Below are 19,763 nucleotides of genomic sequence, written 5' to 3'. Positions count from 1 at the left end.
CCCCATTTCCAGGGTGCAGTGGGCACAGTTTGCATCTGCCTTGTGCTGATCCATGGTCAAGAATGGTACTGGATAGGCCAAAATATCCATCTTCAGTTGAGGTAGCTGGTTTAGAGACACTGGTCAGCAGCAGGAGGGGTTGCAGGTGACAGGTCTGCAGACCAGAGTGGGGCAGGAGGGCTGGCAGCATCCAGATGACTGGCAGGAGGAGGTCACACAGACCGGGCGGCAGCTCACAGGCACGCACACAGAAGATTGACAGGAGGGGGCCGCGCACACAGTAGGCCTGCAGCTCACAGGCACACAGTAAGCCACTTGGTACCTCACAGGAATGCACACAGCAGGCCTGCAGCAGGCTGACTGGCAAGGGCTGGACACACAGCAAGAGGGCTGGCAGGAGCTGGACACACAGCAGGAGGGCTGACAGCCCAAGGAGCAGCTGGTGTGACACATGGTGGAGTCTGGCAGTCAGGAGGAAGTTGGGGATGTCTGGGGCTCCTTCCCCAGGGCAGCCTTTATACCTGGCATATTGACTCAACCACTCAGAATGCAGCTGGGCTTCTTGTTTGCTTCCTGTTCTGTCTCCAGTGCTGCTGTATATGTTTCTGTTTTTGTTTGCCCTTCGCTCTGTGGCTAATTGCTTCTCCTCCAAGTTCCTAGAGAAGGTACTAGGGCAAAAGGAACAAACACCAAATCCTGAAGCTCAGTATTGGGCACCTGGGCTCCAACAACTTTGGGTACGCCCATCCCACAGCCTCTGCATTCAGCACAGCATGGAGCCTCTCTCTTTAGGAAGGTTCAACTCCGTACCTGGAGCTTTTGTCGATGGATACCCCAGAGTCCATACATCTTCAGCATCCTGGGGTCTCTATTGAAATTTAGGTTTCACCTTGACAACTTCACAGGACAAAATTTTCAGTAGACCTAGGGAATCCAAACCTGCAACCTTAGAGACTTTCTGGAACCTTCCAGAGAGCCTTTGTAAACTGTAAACCCCACAACTCTTGTATTTTTGCAAGCCTATGTGACACATGACAATTTGCCATGTTACTGCACATGAGGTAGTATAGCCCATCCTGCCACAGCTGCCAAAGTCTCTGTGTGCTTTAGTGGGAGAACCTGGGGATAAATTGCCTAAGTGGTTTTGGAGCAGGGGAGTACATCTCCTGTTCAGGTTTTCTCCTTCCAAATGCATTAGCCCATGATATTTTAATTCCACTTTATTAGAGTTTTTCTTTCTTTCTTCCTTTCTTTTTTGGGCAGAAAACATACTTTTGTTGGGGGGGCAGATTCTATCATCACGATAACATAGTTCCTGATGAATCCATATTCTGCTCTAAAGCTACATGAGCAGACTTTAGTGTCTGCCTTTTATTGGAATTCTGTTGTCACACACTCACATACAAGGGTCCATTCAACTCTGTATGCAGCATTTGACGGTTGCTCTAAACTCACAGCTTCTTCATTCCAAAGGACCCTGTACCAGATGGTAGGATTTAACTGGTTGGTGCTGGAGAATGGTGGGAATGCCTGGAGCTCCTTCTTGAGGTGGCTTTTATTCACAGCCCAGTGTCCCAACAGTCTAGAACATAGCTGGTCTTCTTTGCATATTCATTCTCTGTCTTAGTGTTTTCTGGTTGCTGGGACAAGATGCTTGGTGCAAACAGCTAAACAGCTCCTGCCTAGGCTCAGGCATTTAACACTTGGTCTCCAGTTAGTGATGCTGTTCTGAGAGATTATGAGGAGGCACAGCTTTACTGGAGGACTTATGTCACTGGGGCAGGCTTGGCAAGTCTAAAAGCCTTGTGCCACTTCCAATGTGCTCTCTCTGTTTCGTGCTTACATTTGAAGATGTGAGCTCTCGGGGGCCTGCTCCTGTCAGCTAGCCTACCTGCCATCATGTCTGCCTGGTAGACATTCAGCTCTCTGGAACTGTAAGACAAAATAAACTGGCCCTTCAATAAATTCTCTTGGTCATGGTGTTTTACCACAACAGCAGAAAAGTAACAAGTACTAGGTTATTTCTCCACCTTTGGTGAAATGAGCCAACTTAAACCAGATTAGATTATATTAAAGACAGGTTTATGGTAAAGCTGCTCTCTGGTGGGTGAGTTCACTGGCCCCAAGGACAAAGGCCAGGGAAATCACTATGGGCAAAAGAGGAAGGTAGGGAAGGAAGAGAGGAAGAGAGAAAAGGGGTTGAGTGCAGAGAGAGAGGAAAAGAAAAAAAAGAAAACCAAAATGTCTGGATTATATATGGAGGAGCTCCTGGGGGAAGGGCAGACCAGCCCCTAGGCTGGAAAGTTCAGGGTTGGGGGCAGCGTATGCTAATTAGGGATTGAGGGATGCTGGGAGAACCTGGAAGCCATGTCTGCTATTGTATGTAAAATATGCACCCTGGTCCTTTGTCCCAGGTCCAAAACCAAACAACAGTGGATCTTTCTTTCCTCCTCAGTTAAACTTCTCTGGATACCTTCACAGATACACCCAGGGATGTGTCCCTTAGAAGGTTCTAAGTCTGGTAAAGATGACAATGAAGATTGCTATGATGGTGTGTCCCAAAGTGTCAGACACTGGACTTCTTATGTGTGTCTGAGTGTGAGGTGTGTGAGGTGCCTATACACAACTATTTCACCATGTACAACCACATGTGACTCAGAAATGCCCTCTGGAAACTGGTCCCTTCTTCTCTCTCAGCCCCCATTGAGACCCAACCACCGTGTACCAACAAGCTGATCTGGACAGCTTATCACCATGCCTTGCTCCTCTGTGCTATGTCCCTGCTATCTTCTACCTGAATCAGGACAATGAGGCTTTCTCCTGCCACTGAAGTCCATGTGTGCCTCTGATGGGACAGCCCCTGTGTGGCTGCCATCTGTAAGCAGGCCTCCCACATGTCTTGCTGACCCATGCCAAGATTCTCCCAGACAGTGAGCCTCAGGTCCATCATACATATGAGCTGCCCTGCACCAGGCCTCTTGTCCCTAATCCTCAGGATCCTCTCCTGAGGCATCACTACATTCTATTATTCCTTACTATCGAATACCTCAAATACTGGACCAGTTTCTCTGGTTACCTCCAAAGCACAGGTGAGAGCTGTCCCTCCTAGCCAACACCATGATCCTGTTGAAGTAGCAAGTCTCATTTCTCCCTGAACCTCCTGCATGGTTGGGTGGAGGTGCCCCCCTAAATCTTCTTTCTCTTTTATCCTCGCTTGAGTGTGACTTTTGAGAGAATTGACTTTCCCCTCTAAAAGGTCCAATTCTCACTCTTCTGAGGTTTGGTCTGTTGCTATATAGTGTAATACAAAATACTGGCCCTGATTCCTGGGGACAAGAGAATCCTCATGGACACAAAGTGATGCTATGTGACTTTGGTCCTTTATTTAAAACTATTGGTTGAATGAAGAACAGAGGTAGATGGGGTTTCGGTTCCCAGGCTTAGGGGGTCTGAGGAAGAGACCACCACGAGTAGAGAGGAGAAGATGGAGAGAGGTGAAGACACTGTGGGGTAGGTGAGTCATGAAAATATGGCTGTGAGCCAGCCAATTGGAGTTAAGAGCTGCCCAGATGAAACATGGCAAGTTATATATAATTCAGGGTTACTGATGGAGAATTAGACATAGTAGCATAGAGGATAGATACCTGCCCAGTTCTAGCACATTAAAGGCTTATTAAAAATATAAAAGTTGGGCTGGAAAGATGGCTAAGAGGTTAAGAGCACTGACTGCTCTTCCAGAGGTCCTGAGGTCAATTCCCAGCAACCACATGGTGGCTCACAACCATCTATAATGAGATCTGGTGCCCTCTTTTGGCATGCAGGCAAAACGCTATATATAATAAATAAATAATGCTTAAAAATATAAAAGTTGTGTGTCTTTTATGCGGGAACTGGATAATCAAGGTAGGGTAGAAACCCCCCAACTGAGACTAGATTTTTTATAACACACCTCCATTCCTGTTTTCTCACATTCTGAACTTGCTTCCTAGGATTTACCCCTTGGGGTATGCGGAAGCAACAGAAGGAGCCTGGGACAAGCCTTGGGGCCCATGCCATGGAGGGAAGGTTTGGAGGCTCATCTCCATTGTCAACCTGACTGAGTCTAGAAGCACCTCGGAGACTGGGGCATCTCTCAAGGCATGTCTGGGGGGGGATTTCACAGAGAATGAACAGAGAAGGTAGATCCTACTTGAATGAAGCAACGCCCATCCCAGACTGAGAGCCTGGAAGAGGAAACAAAGGACAAAGTCAGATAAGGGTTAGCATTCTCTTTTCTGTTTAATTTCCAGCTCTGCTCTACTGGGAAGGACTAAATGCCCTGAAGCCATAAGCCAGGAAAAGTCCTTCCTCCTTTTACACTGTCCTGTTTGGTTCTCTGCCACCACAACGCAAAACTAATGAATGTGGAACGTGTTTCGAGAAAGGTGGGAAGTTGCTGTGGCTAGTCTTTGTCCGTGGGATTTTTAGGCCCTTGTCACAGGGTGGGGACAGGATATGTCAGAGTTCAGAGAGGTGGGTTCTAGAAGCTCCAGAAAGCAGTAAGCAGGGCTTTAAGGGGAGCCCTAGTGGGTTCTCAGAAGACAAAGAAGCGAGTGGAAATTCAGACAGGAAGCCTGAGCCAATGAGGTTTCAGATGGGAACGGGGACTCTTCCTGGAACTAGACTCTAGATCCTACGTGTATGTGATGGCAGAGAATAATGTGGGTTTTATTTTTCTATGTCTAGAACATCGGTGACATGGAGAACAAAGGGGCTGGCTCCACGTCTGGCCTAGTTTTATTCAAAGCTCATAGTTAAGCCACACACGGATCACAGACCCTCTTGGCTGCTGAATTACAAACCATTTTTTTTTCTGCTTTCTCCCCTTCACCATCCTGCAGCATAAAGAAAACAGAGGTAATCCAGGACAGGCAGTAGTGAGAGTTCTGGGAGGGACAGGGCAGAAAGGAGCCACAGGCACAGCAGGCATCGGGTTCCTTGTCCATCCCTGGGAGCCTCCGTGTCTATTGCTTATATCAGTCTGCAGGAGACCAGGGATGAGGATACGCAACAGAAATGGGAGATCTGTCACCAGTGGGACACAGAGGAAATAACCCCCAGTTTAGACACCATTGACGAAGACGTGGCTTCCAAAGTACATGTCTGAGGCACATGGAGCACAGATTCAACTCTCCTCATTGGCGGATGAGCAAGGGCCACGTGACCGCAGCAGCCACTGCTCCAGGAAGTCAGCAGAACGTAGCGAGGCTCGCTAGCTTCTAAGCCACAAGTGTTGTGTGTTTGCTACACTATCATTGATCACCTGTCAATTAAAGATGGGCACGTGTGAACCTCTGAAGGGAAGGTGTTCCAGGGCCTATCACGTTGCATAACTAAGATTCAGACATTTGAGAAGTGCCCTGCAGGAAAAAGGCACCAGGACCCAGCATTAACAAGATGGCACCAGAAAAACTAACGGGGGGATAATCAGAGTATCTGCGGTCGATGTGGCCATTGTACTGGAAAAGAAAAACTGAGGGAGGGGAAAGGAGGCAGCTATGGAAGAGCCAGGGAATGTCAGGGACCTGAAGACACCCACCTAATCAGGCCATGTCCCCACGCCACCTCATCTCCCAAGGATCATAGAGACCACTGATTAATGTTACATCCTTCCTGATACAAGAGGATCCAGAAAGGTAGGCACGAAACAGGAGAGACATGTGCAGCTGAACTCGAAAAACTGGTTTATTTGATACACAGAGTTAGAGAGGTTGGTTCCCTGCAGCCAGGACGTCCATAAGAGGTCAGCAGTTACGGATCCTTGGAGTCTGTTCTCCTCCAAGGTTCCGGGTGGGACAGGTAGGATTCCCACCTTCTGCAAACTCCAAATTGAGCTCAAGTTGAACAGATTGTGAGACTACAGGTGTGTCCCACCTGGCAGCAGCTGGTTTGGAGAAACTGGTCAGCAGCAAGAGGGGTTGCTACAGGTAATAGGCTTGCAGACCAGGGTGGGGCAGGACGGTTGGCCGCACCCAGATGACTGACAGGAGGAGGTCACACAGACTGGCCGGCAGCTCACGGGCACGCACACAGAGGACTGGCAGGAGGGGGTCATGCACACAGTGGGTCTGCAGCTCACAGGTACACAGCAGGCTATCTGGTATCTCACAGGAATGCATATAGCAGGCCTGCAGCAGGATGACTGGCAGGGGCTGGACACATAGCAGGATGGCTGGCAGGGGCTGGACACACAGCAGGAAGGCTGGCAGGAGCTGGACACACAGCAGGAGGGCTGGCACCCTGAAGAACAGCTGGTGTGACACATGGTGGAGGCTGGCTGGTCTGGAGGAAGGTGAGGATATCTGGAGCTCCTTCCCAGGGTGGCTTTTATACCCAGCTCAGTGTTCCCATTACCCAGAATGCATCTGGTCTTCCTTATTTGCTTCCTCTGACCTCCCAGGTTAGCTTTGCTGTTGTCTGTGTTTCTGATTTGTTTGCCCTCAGCTTCATGGCTAATTATACCTGCTCCTGCTCCCACTGAGTCTGGGTTCCCATCTCTCCTAGGGCCATCTGGAGTCTACCAAGCTTCATCACTTCCTGTTTCTGCACATGAGATCCCAAAGTTCCATGGGTCCAGAAGTTCTCCCTGCATGAGAATCCTTACACACCCACAAAGATCCCACTTCTCATAGGGTTAGGAAAGGGTTTGAAGGGAGGCTGAACACAGGGAGTGTCTTCTCATGATTCACAAATGGATCAAGAAGCAAGGACATGGAGGACTTTCTTTCAGTGCATGTATGTATGTGTATAAACGTACATGTGTACATATGGGGTTCAGAATTTGTGCATGTGTGAGTGTAAATGTGTGCATAACTACACATGTGTGCCCAAGGCTGTAAAATGTCAATGTTCGACCATATGCCACTAAAGATCTATTCTCTTCCCCACCCAGGCCTTCCCCAGTCTCAGCCACCTGTGCCACCTGTGCCACCTATGCCCCTGTACCACCTGTGCCACCTATGCCCCTGTACCACCTGTGCCCCTCTCCACTTGTAACACCTGTGTCCCTGTGCCACCTGTACCACCTGTGACAACTATAACACCTGTACCACCTTGCCATCTGTGACACCTGTGACATCTATGCCCCTGTATCACCTCTGCTACCTGTACCATCTTGCCACCTGTGCAACCTGTGCCCCCGTGCCTCTCTTGCCTAGTGTGCCACCTGTGTCACCTGCTTCTTGTCCTATGCCTCTGTGATGCCTCAACATGGCCTGCTGCCTTCCCAAGGCTGTGAGACCTGCTGCTGCTGTTGCTGCTGCAGACCCCCTGTGGTTCTTTTGGGACAGACCCTGTGCCCTTTGTCTGTCCTTGCTAGCTAGCCTCTTGGGAGTCTGTAAGCTACCAATCCCCATGGTGCTGCCTGCTCTCCTGCCCTGCCCATTCCTGATGCCTTCTTTTATGACCCCCTTCCTACCACTGATTCCTCCTCTCAAGACCTTCAAACATTGGCTTTGCTGCTGTGGGTCATAAGCCCAGGTGAGAACTGTCTCTCTTAGAAGTCACTCCAGTGTGATCCTGTAAAGCCTGAAAGGGCTTCATCTATCTTCTCTTCTTTCTGTATCATATTCTGAGTATGTCTCATCCCCCTGGAAAACACTGGAACAGCAGAAAGAGAGCAGAGAGTCCCATTGACTAGGGATCAGGGCAGAGTAAACATGGAAAAAGGAAAGAGTTGGACAAGTGCTAGAATTCCAGGCTCTTTTTCCTGATTCATTAGGATATAAAGTGCTCTGCTCCACAATAATGTCCTGAACTCTGAAACCAAGAGCCCTCCTCTCAAGTTCATTTTAAAATAATCATTCACTGCAATGCAAAAACACCTAATAGAGAAAAACTGACGCTATGTCCTAATAGAGAAATCAGGACATTGCTGTGAATAAACCCAATCATTTGGCTCCTTAATATTTGGAACTGGTCTGTGGAAGGAATCTGCCACGGTTTGGAGCTATGGAATATTAAAGCCCTAAAATTCTCTAAGCAAGGCTTAACCTGAACAAAACACTCTCCTTGTCCACAACTTCCAAGTCTCTTAGAACTCAGACCAGAATGCCAATAGAAACACAGAGAATAAAATTTGTGCTTAAAAGATTCCCTAAAGGGACAGGGGCCATAATGGAAGCAAGACTATAGATTCTTCATATGATATTCTGGGAAAAGATTATGCATGCTCTCTTTGTGTGTGAAACATTGTTTTAAACAGGTTTTAAAATTTTTGGTGAAGAAAATTCATGACAGTTGCGTGGTTATTACTGGCTGGTTTTAGCCAGATTTACAGTGAATATTGGAAACAAAGATTAGAGCAGAAGGATTTGGAAAACATCCGGTCTAGTCAGAAAGAGAGCAAACTGACAGTATAGACAAGCAGAATGTGGATGTTAAAGAGACTAATACCACTAAGGAGAAGCTAATGTCACATTCCTGTTCTTATACTTCTGGGTACCCATCATCCATGCCCATGATGTGACTTCACATCCAGAGAACACACAGAGGCGCACCTATCTTCTATCTGTCACTCATTCCCCTATATCAAGTGCCTACTGGAGACGCCTTTCATGTACCTATTCTTTCACAAACTATGCTCTTACAAAGCATCTTCAAGAACTGAACCTACATCTAGAGCTTTGCTATATGGATGGACTAGTATGAAAACACGTCCCTCTACATGGCCCACACACACCTCTGGAGCACAGTAGGTTAGGTTAGCACTGGCCATCTTTATGATCTGTCAGGTAGCAACTTCTCCATTCACGTGGCTCCTTGGGTCCTGCGGTTGGCTGACTGGTGGGATCCTGGATTGGCTTTGTAATCATGACGCAGTGCCTCTCGGTGGCCTGTTTTCTTGGTGGTCTTGATTCAGATGACCATCTGGACCTTAGCTGCTTGAGGATGTCCTGATCTGAGTAGCTTCCCATGGGCTCATCCAAGTGGAACTCTCCACCCACTGCCCCACCATCCTGACTCTCAAGCTCCCACAATAAAACTTAACTATCTAAAGGGAAAAACAAACCAAAACAAAATCGTTAACCTCTTACCCTAAGGTGATAACCAACTGACATTCTCTCCCATCGTGGGTACCAGGGTGAAACTTTGAAAGCTCATTTGAAGGACTTTCCATTGAGAAGAGGGAGTCTCAAGGATGCCCTATCCATGTTCAGATTACCGTGGAAGTGCTTTTTCCCTATACCAAGCCCTCATACGCTACTGCAGCCATGATTTATAGGGCCCAGCTAATGTTCAACCTGGCACCACACCCCAATGTTATCCATATGATGCTAGTTTTGCAGGTATGTTGTATGCAAGACCTCTCTGGTCATGAATGTTGGTACCAAGAACCGCTTTCACCTCCAGCAGTGATGTGACCTGCAGGCGACAGGGACCTGTGCATCTGTTGCCATGGCAACACCCATACATTCCCAGCATACATTTGGTCCAACTTCTACCTTCACCTGGGGGCAGTTACATTACAGTTTAAATAAAAGGCAGGCTCTTTCTGCCCCCTTCCTCTTTTTTTCCTCTCTTTTCTCTGTCTTGTCTCTGTCATCCTCAATAAACCTCTTCCACTTGGGACCATGTTGGCCTGGTGTGGTCTGTCCAGATGCGAGCCATGACTCTATCACAACAATAGAGCCCTATATCTCCATTTTTTGAGAAAAGCTTGAAGAGTCAGAAAATGTATAGTAAATTTAGGATATCTATGAGGAGTCCTTAAGAGGGGATTGTAAACTCTGGGCTACAATGGAGACCCAACAGCATTAGAGGCATCAAGTACATGGGGCATCTGCCAATGAAAGCCACACACAAAGGGTGGAGTCATCTTGCTGGGCAGTGCGGTGCACGCCTTTAATCTCAGAACTTGGGAGACAGAGTCAGGCAGATCTCTGAGTTCGAGGTCAGCCTGGTCTACAAAATGAGTTCTAGGACAGCCAGGGCTACACAGAGGAACCCTGTCTTAAAAGACGAGGGAGGGAGGAAGGGAAGGAGGGAGGGAAGGAGGGAGGGAGGGAGAGAGAGAGAGAGAGAGAGAGAGAGAGAGAGAGAGAGAGAGAGAGAGAGAGAGAGAACCAAGAGCTAGAGAGATGGCTCAGCAGTTACAAGCACTGTCCTCTCTCCCAGAGGTCCTGAATTCGATCACAGCACCCACACGGTGGCTCACAATCATCTGTAATGGGATCTGATGCCTTCTTCTGGAATGCAGGCATATATGCAGATAGACCACTCATATGTATAAAAGGTCATCTCAATGGGGAGTCAGTAGGGATTCCAACGAGCCAGGACGTGTGAATGAGGCAGCCCAAGGCCATGTGAGGTCACATCAAAACACTGCCTATCACGGATGTCCAGCATTGTGCTGTAGGTCTGACATCAGTCCTGTGGAGCTCTGGTTGCTTTTCTCCTTTCTATGCCCCGTTTGTCCTTCTGGCATTGTGTGGAGTTGTGTACTCTGGCATTAATGTTGTAAACCATATCACTTGATTTTGATGTTATAGGGACTCACGGCCGAGAGTTTACACTGAGGAAACCTGCTAGTGTCGCTTTTATAGATGGAAAGGCCATCAAAGTGCCTTCCATATGGCTATGTTTATACCCATTGGGTGGATGCTGTTCTCAGCCTTACCCTGAGCAGTTTCTTTTTGCAGTAGGGAGCAGTGAATACACAAACCCACGAGTGGTCAAAGTGCTAAGAATAAGGGACAGATTGCTCAGCTCCAGATGGGACATGTATAATCCCTCTTCTCAAAGGCTCAGGGAACTATGGGGGAGAGAAGATGGAGAGGAACAAATGCAAAAGCCAGAAGATGGGGAAGAGTCTTCCAGACATACCACAGCTGCGGCACTCACGACCTCACAGCCACTGAGTGATTACCTGGACAAAACCAAACGTGTCACTCTTCCAGCTCGGATGGGGGAGGAGTGTGAGAGGCCCCGCCCTCAACCTGGGAGCCATTGACTGTGATTGGCTGCTGGGGGAGGAGGAGTCATTTTCTTCAGGAAGGTAGCCACTTAGATAAGTTCCGCAAGTCAGTACATCGTTCTGCAGCCCTGCACATGCTCAAGCAAGCCTGATTAAACGCAGGGGGGGTCATTAAAGAGAGTAGGAGAGGAGCTTGTTAGGAAGAATGGGGCAGGGCGGGGAAGGCATGTGAGAGAGAAATGGGGGGTAAAATGAGCAAAACACATACGTAAAGTCGTCAAAGAATATGTGGGAATTATTTTTAAATGGTAATTTTCCTTGAACTACTAAATAAACTTAACTTTTGAGCTGGGTTGAAAATGTTAAGGCCACGAGAAACCACAGACAGAATGGATGGGTTTGTTTTTCTTTTTTTCATCACCATGGGATGGATATGAACTTGGGGTGCAAGTTCTGATTTAAAGTGAGGCATTTGGTTGTCAAGTTGACTTTGAATGTTAGCCTTCATTGAACAACTTCGCTGGCTCTAGGCTCTTGTGGGAGACTGAGGCAAGCCACTGGACACGACTGTGAAGGTTTTTCTAGTCAGGAATCATTGAAGTAAAAAATAGCCTCTCTGAAGGGGGGTGACGCCATCCCATAGGCTGGGACCTGAAGTGAATGAAAGCAGGAAAGAGAAGACAGCAGAGGAACCCTCACTTCTGCCTCACGGATCCCTAACCGGCAGGATATGAACTTCTCCCCTCTGCCCACAACAGAGTGAGCACTCTAAACCTGTGAGCCAAAATAGCTCCTTTATTTTTTTAAGTTGTTCTGTTTTGATATTATCAGTGCAAAAATAAGTAACACCAAAGAGGTAAAGAGTCAGTCTGAGCTCCGTGCCTTCCAGCAGAAGGGGTTACCACATACAAACCCTCCTCACCTCTGGCTCTGAACCCAGTGTCACCTCCTGCTTGAGAGACCAGAGATGTGAGTGTGCATGGATATTCAAGGATGCATGTGTGTATACATGTGTGTATAAGCCTGTGTGTGCTGAGAGTGTGCATATTAGGTTCATTCACGATGAATGGTTCCTTTCTAACCCAGATCCATCCACAGCGCGCATTTAAAGTACACAGTGAGTCACCGGCCACCTTGGTTGTTAGGATATAAAATCCTTTGCAATTCTCATTTCATCTCATCTACGGATGTCAAGGAAAAGCCTGGAGCATGCAACAGCCAGCAGCAAAATCTCTACAGAGACTGGTCCAGGACAAGGCCTGACACCAGAGCAAAACTGGAGCCCCTCAGGCCTGCCCAGCCCAGGAACCTCTACAGGGAATGATCACGTGACACCAAGGTGCCATGGGTGAAGCAAGCCACTAGAAATGTAAGGATGGTCCCCAACACTATGCAGAAGACCCAAAGGGAACTTGACCTTGAAAGCTCACACCTGAGGAACACAGAAATTCGTTCATTCAAAGCACAGAGCTCTTCTGTACACACAATTGCAGAAGATGCTGCCCTGAGTGCTGGTCTCACAAGATGATGGGCTCAGCTTGTGTTGACTGTGTGTTAATTACATATGACGGATCATCAGTCACTAGAGAACAGGGACCTAGGGACCAGCAATGAGAGGGTGGAAGAGGGTATCAACGGAATCCACATCTCAGATTCCAGCACTCATCCCTGTGGTAAGAAAAGTCACCATGACCCCCAATAGAAAACATCACCAGACAGGAAGAACTGGCTGATGAGCATTCTCCAGTCAGGAAGCTCTTGGAGCAGAGGCATCCGAAGAGGAGGAAGAAGCATGAGAGAGGATGAGTCTATGGAAGGGACATGCTCTAGTACCACATAACGATCTGGCCACATTCGATTAATTGGGCCACACCCTCCTTCTGTGCCCCACACCTCGAGGAATACTGTGACACTGGGTCACAGAAGCCTTGACCTTTTCTGGTCTGAGAGCAGCCAAGAAAGACAAACAGGAAACAGGACAGACATGTGGAGATGAACTGGTGAAACTGGTTTATTTGGCACTAAAAGTCAAGAGACATCCCTAGAGCCAGGGGGCCCTTCCAGAGGGCAAGGAGAGGGGAATCCAAATAATTCTTCCATGTTCTTCTCACAGAGTCTCGGGGTGGGCAGAAGGGCTTCCTAACTGCCTCATGCTGAACCAGCAGCCATTGGACAGGAGCTAGGAGAGGAGAGCTGAGTCCCATTTACAGCTGGTTTTGAGACACTGGTCAACAGCAGGAAGGGGTGCTACAGGTGACAGGCCTGCAGACAAGGGTGGGGCAGGAGGGCTGGCAGCACCCAGATGACTGACAGGAGGAGGTCACACAGACTGGCCGGCAGCTCACAGGAACACACACAGAGGACTGGCAAGAGGGAGCCATGCACACAGTGGGCCTACAGCTGACAGGCACACAGTAGGCTATCTGGTATCTCACAGGAATGCATATAGCAGGCTTGCAGCAGGATGGCTGGCAGGGGCTGGACACACAGCAGGAGGGCTGGCACCCTGAAGAGCAGCTGGTGTGACACATGGTGGAGGGTGGCTTGTCTGGAGGATTGTAAGGATGACTGGAGCTCCTTCCCAGGGTGGCTTTTATACCCAGCCCAGTGCACTGTCTTCCCAGAATGCATCTGGTCTTCCTTGTTTGCTTCCTCTGACCTCCCAGGTTGGCTTTGTTGTGTCTGTGTTTCTGTTTTTGTTTTGCTCTTGGCTTTGTGGCTAATTATACATTCTCCAAGCTCCTTCTACTCCTAGACTTTCCAAGCATCATCTCAGGTCAGATTTGCTCTGTTACCCTTCCAAAGCTGGAATACCACAAAGATCTCGTGACACCACAAAGATCCAGGAGACCAGATATCCCTCTATATGGCAAAATGGTTCTCAACCCTCCATATGGCAAGGGTTTGCAGAAAGTGGAAGACTGAACATAGGGAGTTCCTCCTGATAGAGCATGACTCAGGGATGAGGCCAGACAGCAGACAGGAAGGGCATGGAGAACAGCTGTGAATCAGCGTGGGGTGGTGTGTGTGTGTGTGTGTGTGTGTGTGTGTGTGAGAGAGAGAGAGAGAGAGAGAGAGAGAGAGAGAGAGAGAGAGAGATGAACTATGAACATGCACAAGTGCTTAAATGTAGTGAGAATTTTGGTTTCTTTAAAAACACAGCAGTGTTATAAGAATACGATTTTTGTTTTAATTCTGGGTATGGGATATTAAACTGCTTTTGATTGTCCACAGCAGCTGACTATGATCTGCCTCATGCTCTAGCATGGGAGTGATTTTGCCTCCTGTAGCAGTTTCTGCAAATGTATGACATTTGGAATTCTGGGGACTCTTCAGAGGGTATATTAATGAAAGAGCTATGGCTATAGCTGCTGCTGCTGTTATTGGGCGGAGATATCCTGATGATGAAGATCAAGATTGCACCAAGGAATTCAATACCCCTAATCAGCAGGAAGGAGTCTAATGATATTGACAACCCCTTTCCCTTCTAACCTTCTTTCTCTCCTAACTAATGTTGGAGGTCAAAAGGGATAAGGGTAGAGTAGGAAGGTAGATAAAGGGAACCAATAAAGTGCCCAAAAGTCTGGGTACACTTAAATGCACATGTGTTTCACAGTTTGTGTATGCACGAGTATCTGAGTGTAAATGTGTATACCATACATATGTATACAGGACTGTATTTCCATGTGTGGTCACTCACTACCCAGAAAAGCTCTCTGTTGACCCATTCCTTCCTCTGCCCAACCCCCACTCCAGCCCCACCCCCAGGTGCTACATGATCGGCTCCCCAGGCTGCTTCTCAACTTCTTCCCAACTGACTACTACCCACGCCAAGACTATGGGGACCACTACTGCCTGGAGGTCCTTGTGCCCTGTTGCTACCTCCTGCAAGCTGGCTGTGGTTCTGAATTTCCATTTCTATGGGTGCTGCCATCCCTCCTGCCTCATGTTGCTCTGCAGGCTCCTCCCCTATGGCACCTCTACCTGCTGCCAAGCTCTCTAGTCCCTTAAATACTAGGATTGTCACCATCCCAAGCCTAGGTGAGAACCATCTATCATGACCAGGTAGAGTCAGGAGGTAAGTCAATTCCCCTTCCTGGTGGGGCAGGAGCACACCAAATTCCTCTTTCCTGTTCCTCTTGTCATTCTTTTCTCCTGACATCGAACAAAAGCAGACCTCTGCCCAAAGGAAGAAATGCATGCAGTCCTCATCCACTTTCCCTTTTCTCATGTTCTGAACCTGCCTCTTAGGACTTGGCTATTGCTGGCTGCTTTTAGACAGATATATAATAAGAATTAAGGTTTAGAAAAGAAAAGCAGGAGGTGGAAATTAAGCAGCCTGGCCAGAACAGGAGCAGGTAGAATGCTGTGTCCAAGGAGAGGGTGATTGTTACAGGGAAGCCACTTGGCACACTGCAGTTATAAGAAATTGGCCCAGCCCCACCCTTCCAAGGCTCAGCATGAGAACAAGAGCCAAGTTGTTCTTTCCTGGGTTTGTCACAGTGGTAAGAAAAATAAACACACAAGGGCTGGACAGGCCTGCAGACCTGTGTTGGTGGCAACAAAAGGTTCCAGATATTTTTGTAGTCACTTTCTTGTAGCCGTGACAAGATGGCCAACAGGAATCAATTTAAGGGAGGAAGGCATTATTTCACTTTAGGGTTCGAGGAAATGAAGTCTGTTGTGGGGAGGAAGTCATGGCAGCTGGTCACATTGCAGTGTCAATCAAGCAGAGAGAGGAAAGAACGCTTTGCTCAGCTCTCTCCTTCAGAACCCCAGCCCATGGGTTGGTGCCACCCACACTTAAGTTATATCTCCCCACATATATATATATATGTGTGTGTGTGTGTGTGTGTGTGTGTGTGTGTGTGTGTGTGTGTGTGTATAATCTTTCACAGGCATGTCCAGAGATGTCTCTTATACATTATAGATCTGGTCAAGTTGACATACACTATTAATTATCAGAGGATCTATTTCTCAGGCTCTGGACCTAGTTTCACCTTCCAGTGAGACACCAGAATCTACACACGTGTGAGTGTGGAGCACACAAAGCTATGTGGATGTACACAGATGTTTCATAAAATGTGGATATGTATGAGGGAGTGTGTGTGTGTGTGTGTGTGTGTGTGTGTGTGTGTGTGTGTGTGTTTTGTGGGTGCCTGAATACATATGCACCAGCAGACTTCTCTGTGTGTGGTACATTTCACTGTATGATTCTGAGTGCATATGAGTGGGTCTAAGAGTATATGCGTGCACGATTGTGTGTGCACTGGCCCAGGTGCGCACATGAAGCAGGGTGTGTGTGTTTAAGACTATTAGCCCATGGTGACTGCTTCTATCTCTGATTTAGTTTCATACATGTCTATCATTTAAGCAACACAGCATATCCTTGACTACCTGGGCATCTGGGTAATAAAATAACTCTTATAACCCATGCATCAGCAAGCTGGGCAGCAGTGGGCAGCTCACAGAGGGACTGGTATGGGACAGCGTGCAGGGCTTCAGCAGAGTACAGGAACCATACACCTGCTATTCTCCAAGAAATGAGCTCAACAGACTATAGGAGACTAGGGAGAGATAGAGGACTGTAACCAACACTATACAAGTAAAGTGTAAACCCCGGTATATCTGCATCATGACTTTGAAGCATGGACACAGCTCACTTGATTCACTGAAAACACAGAACAGGGGTGTGACTCTAGAAGCAGCTCAAGTCATGGGTGGAACTTGGAGGATGTATCCAGTGTCCACATGGGAAGTGATATGAAGTGATTATTACATCTGATCATCATTCAAGAACAAATGGACAGACGTGCCACAGGGGTGGTGGGTGTGACGGGTTCAGGTCACAGAACCAAGATCCAGCTTATAAAAGCTTCCAGGCAGGAAGAAAGTCACCAGGATTCATGGCATAGGATATAACAAGAGAAGAGGGAAACACAGCTCTGGACAAACTAGTCAGTGAATACCTATCTATGCATCCCCTGCTGCAGAGCCAGAGAGGCAGGATGGAGACTCACAAGACACAGTGGGGACATGGCTGGAGCCATAGGCTTGATGGCAGACAGACAAGACAGGGATATGACCGCATATGACATCTACTTTATAAGGCCATGTCCTCTGTCCTGCATTCCAGCTATTGAAGAATCACAGAGAGGCTGGATTGTAGACAGCACTGATAATGCACGCTTTTGTATACTAAAGCTATCAAGAAGACAAATAGGAACCAGGACAGACATACAGAGCTGACTGGAGGTGCTACTTTATTGGTTACAGGGAGTAAGAGGATGCTGGAGGTAGGACATCCTTAGAGAAAGGCAGGGCAGAATCTGCATCATTCTGCATTCTCTTCCCCACTCCACGGTGGGCCGGGTATGTTTGCCCACCTTCCTCTTGCCACAGTCACAGAGGATAGAGATGGGTGTGAATAGATGTGTCCTGTCTATGATGGCAATCCCTGGTTTAGAAACACTGGTCAGCAGCAGGAGGGGTTGCAGGTCACAGGTCTGCAGACCACAGTTGGGCAGGACGGTTGGCAGCATCCAGAGGACTGGCAGGAGGAGGTCACACAGACTGGCCGGCAGCTCACGGGCACACACACAGAGGACTGGCAGGAGGGAGCCATGCACACAGTGGGCCCGCAGCTTACAGGTACACAGCAGGCTACCTGGTATCTCACAGGAATGCATATAGCAGGCCAGCAGCTGGATGATTGGCAGGGGCTGGACACATAGCAGGATGGCTGGCAGGGGCTGGACACACAGCAGGAGGGCTGGCAGGAGCTGGACACACAGCAGGAGGGCTGGCACCCTGAAGAACAGCTGGTGTGACACATGGTGGAGGCTGACTGGTCTGGAGGAAGGTGAGGATATCTGGAGCTCCAACCCGGGGTGGCTTTTATACCCAGCTCAGTGTTCCAACTACCCAGAATGCATCTGGTCTTCCTTGTTTGCTTCCTCTGACCTCCCAGGTTAGCTTTGTTCCTGACTTGTTTGTCCTCAGTTTTGTGGCTAATTATACCTGCTCCATGAGTCTGGGTTCCCATCTCCCCTGGGGCCATCTGGAGTCTACCAAGTTCCATCACTTCCTGTTTCTGTACATGAGATCCCAGTGTTCCAAGAATCCAGAAGTTCTCCCTGCAGGATTACAATCCTAACCCACCCACAAAGATCCCACTTCTCATAGGGTTAGGAAAGGGTTTACAGATATTTGGAGGCTGAACACAGGGAGTGTCTTCTCGTGATCCATAGATGGAGTCAGATAACAGAAGCAAGGGTATGGAAAATACCTCTCTTTCAGTATGAGTGTGTGTGTGTGTGTGTGTGTGTGTGTGTGTGTGTGTGTGTGTGTACATGAGGTTCAAAGTTTGTGCTTGTGTTTGTGAGTATAAATGTCTGTATAAACATACATGTGTATCTATGATTCCATGTCCATATGTGGCCATATGCCACTAAAGGCCTGTTCTCTTCTCCACCCAAGCCTTCCCCAGTTCCTGCTAAAAGTAGGAGCATGCACTGTCCCTTGGGCCACCTACTTGTCCTATGCCTCTGTGTTGCTCCATCACTGCCTGCTGCCCTCCTTAAGCTGGGAGAATTGCTTGCTGCTGCTTTTGCTGCTGCTGCAGACCCCCATGTGGTTCTGTTGGAAAGGACCCTCTAACCTGTGTCTGCCCCTGACAGCTGGCCTGTGGTGACCCTGAAAGCTGCCAGTCCCCAGAATGCTTTCAGCCCTCTTGCTGTGCCCATTCCTGCTGGGCCATCCATTGTGGCTTTTCTGCCGGCTGCTGATCTCTCCTCTGCAGACCCTCAACACTAGCCTTGCCTGGATGAGACCTGTCATTCTAGCCAACACCCCGTCATGATTCCCCTGACTTAGGAAGGGTCTCCTCTCCCCAGACCTCTCGTGGTGCTGTTGAAGCATCACCCAAACTCCTATTTTCTATTCTCCTTGTCTAGCCTCACAGCTTTGAAGAAAATAGACCTCCCCCTTAGTGATCAAAGTGTTAAGACTCTCATCCTTTTTCTGCAATCTCTTGTTCCAAACCCTCCTCTTAGGGACTGTCCTGACCCCTCAGTGAGACCCTAGCAACCAGATCAAGGCAAGAAGAGACCCGAGGGCTGGTGCTATGAAGGGACCATAAGAAGTTTCATCTTCATGTTCACTATAAATTTGAATGGATTTAGAATCACCAAGGGATGGAGGCACATCTCTTAACAGGTCTGTGAATGTTTCCAGGAAAGATTAACTGAGAGTCTAGACTCCATTTGAATGGAGTGGCTCCCTCCAGTGGTCCAGGATTAACAGAGAGAAGAAGAAACCTAATTAGTTAAAAGTGTTCTCAATAGCTGAGTAATATGCCATTGTGTAGGCAAATGGATGGGACTGGAAAATATCATCCTGAGTGAGGTAACCCAATCACAGAAAAACACACATGGTATGCACTCATTGACAAGTGGATATTAGCCCAAATGCTCGAATTACCCTAGATGCACAGAACACATGAAACTCAAGAAGGATGACCAAAATGCAAATGCTTCACTACTTCTTTAAAAGGGGAACAAGAATACCCTTGGGAGGGAATAGGGAGGCAAAGTTTGGAACAGAGGCTGAAGGAACACCCATTCAGAGCCTGCCCCACATGTGGCCCATACATATATAGCCACCAAACTAGATAAGATGAATGAAGCCAAGAAGTGCAGGCTGACAGGAACCGGATGTAGATCTCTCCTGAGAGACACAGCCAGAATACAGCAAATACATAGGCGAATGCCATCATTAAACCACTGAACTGAGAACGGGACCCCCATTG

General features: G+C 48.2%; 5 protein-coding genes across 7 annotated transcripts in view; all 5 read right to left on the bottom strand.

The window, feature by feature from the left end:
- Tspear (thrombospondin type laminin G domain and EAR repeats) overlaps positions 1-19,763 on the bottom strand; it is a 163,417-nt gene that overhangs the window by 124,190 nt on the left and 19,464 nt on the right. The gene's annotated exons all lie outside the window — the stretch shown is intronic.
- LOC116887113 (keratin-associated protein 12-1-like) lies at positions 124-453 on the bottom strand. The gene has a single exon (XM_032888656.1). The coding sequence runs from the start codon at positions 451-453 to the stop codon at positions 124-126; it is 330 nt and encodes a 109-aa protein (XP_032744547.1).
- LOC116887111 (keratin-associated protein 12-1) lies at positions 5,942-6,304 on the bottom strand. Of its 2 annotated transcripts, XM_032888652.1 has the most exons (2): positions 6,230-6,304; positions 5,942-6,181 (listed from the first exon to the last, which is right to left on the bottom strand). In XM_032888652.1, exons 1-2 carry the CDS (start codon positions 6,302-6,304, stop codon positions 5,942-5,944), a joined length of 315 nt encoding a protein of 104 aa, XP_032744543.1. The 2 variants fall into 2 exon arrangements, with proteins under 2 accessions (XP_032744543.1, XP_032744542.1); XM_032888651.1 differs by having other exon boundaries at positions 5,942-6,304.
- On the bottom strand, positions 13,183-13,485 carry LOC116887114 (keratin-associated protein 12-1-like). The gene has a single exon (XM_032888657.1). It carries the CDS (start codon positions 13,483-13,485, stop codon positions 13,183-13,185), a length of 303 nt encoding a protein of 100 aa, XP_032744548.1.
- Positions 17,430-17,789, bottom strand: LOC116887112 (keratin-associated protein 12-1-like). 2 transcript variants are annotated; one of them, XM_032888655.1, is made up of 2 exons: positions 17,713-17,789; positions 17,430-17,676 (listed from the first exon to the last, which is right to left on the bottom strand). In XM_032888655.1, exons 1-2 carry the CDS (start codon positions 17,787-17,789, stop codon positions 17,430-17,432), a joined length of 324 nt encoding a protein of 107 aa, XP_032744546.1. The 2 variants fall into 2 exon arrangements, with proteins under 2 accessions (XP_032744546.1, XP_032744544.1); XM_032888653.1 differs by having other exon boundaries at positions 17,430-17,789.

This window comes from Rattus rattus, chromosome 18, assembly GCF_011064425.1.
Source record: "Rattus rattus isolate New Zealand chromosome 18, Rrattus_CSIRO_v1, whole genome shotgun sequence".
NCBI lineage: Eukaryota > Metazoa > Chordata > Mammalia > Rodentia > Muridae > Rattus > Rattus rattus.
The sequence above is the reverse complement of the archived record's forward strand: the minus strand, read 5'-3'. Positions and strand labels throughout refer to the sequence as shown.

Excerpts from the sequence above, each read along its gene's own strand:
- LOC116887113 (XM_032888656.1), bottom strand. The coding sequence starts at position 453 with ATGTGTCACACCAGCTGCTCCTTGGGCTGTCAGCCCTCCTGCTGTGTG.
- LOC116887111 (XM_032888651.1), bottom strand. The coding sequence starts at position 6,304 with ATGTGTCACACCAGCTGTTCTTCAGGGTGCCAGCCCTCCTGCTGTGTG.
- LOC116887114 (XM_032888657.1), bottom strand. The coding sequence starts at position 13,485 with ATGTGTCACACCAGCTGCTCTTCAGGGTGCCAGCCCTCCTGCTGTGTG.
- LOC116887112 (XM_032888653.1), bottom strand. The coding sequence starts at position 17,789 with ATGTGTCACACCAGCTGTTCTTCAGGGTGCCAGCCCTCCTGCTGTGTG.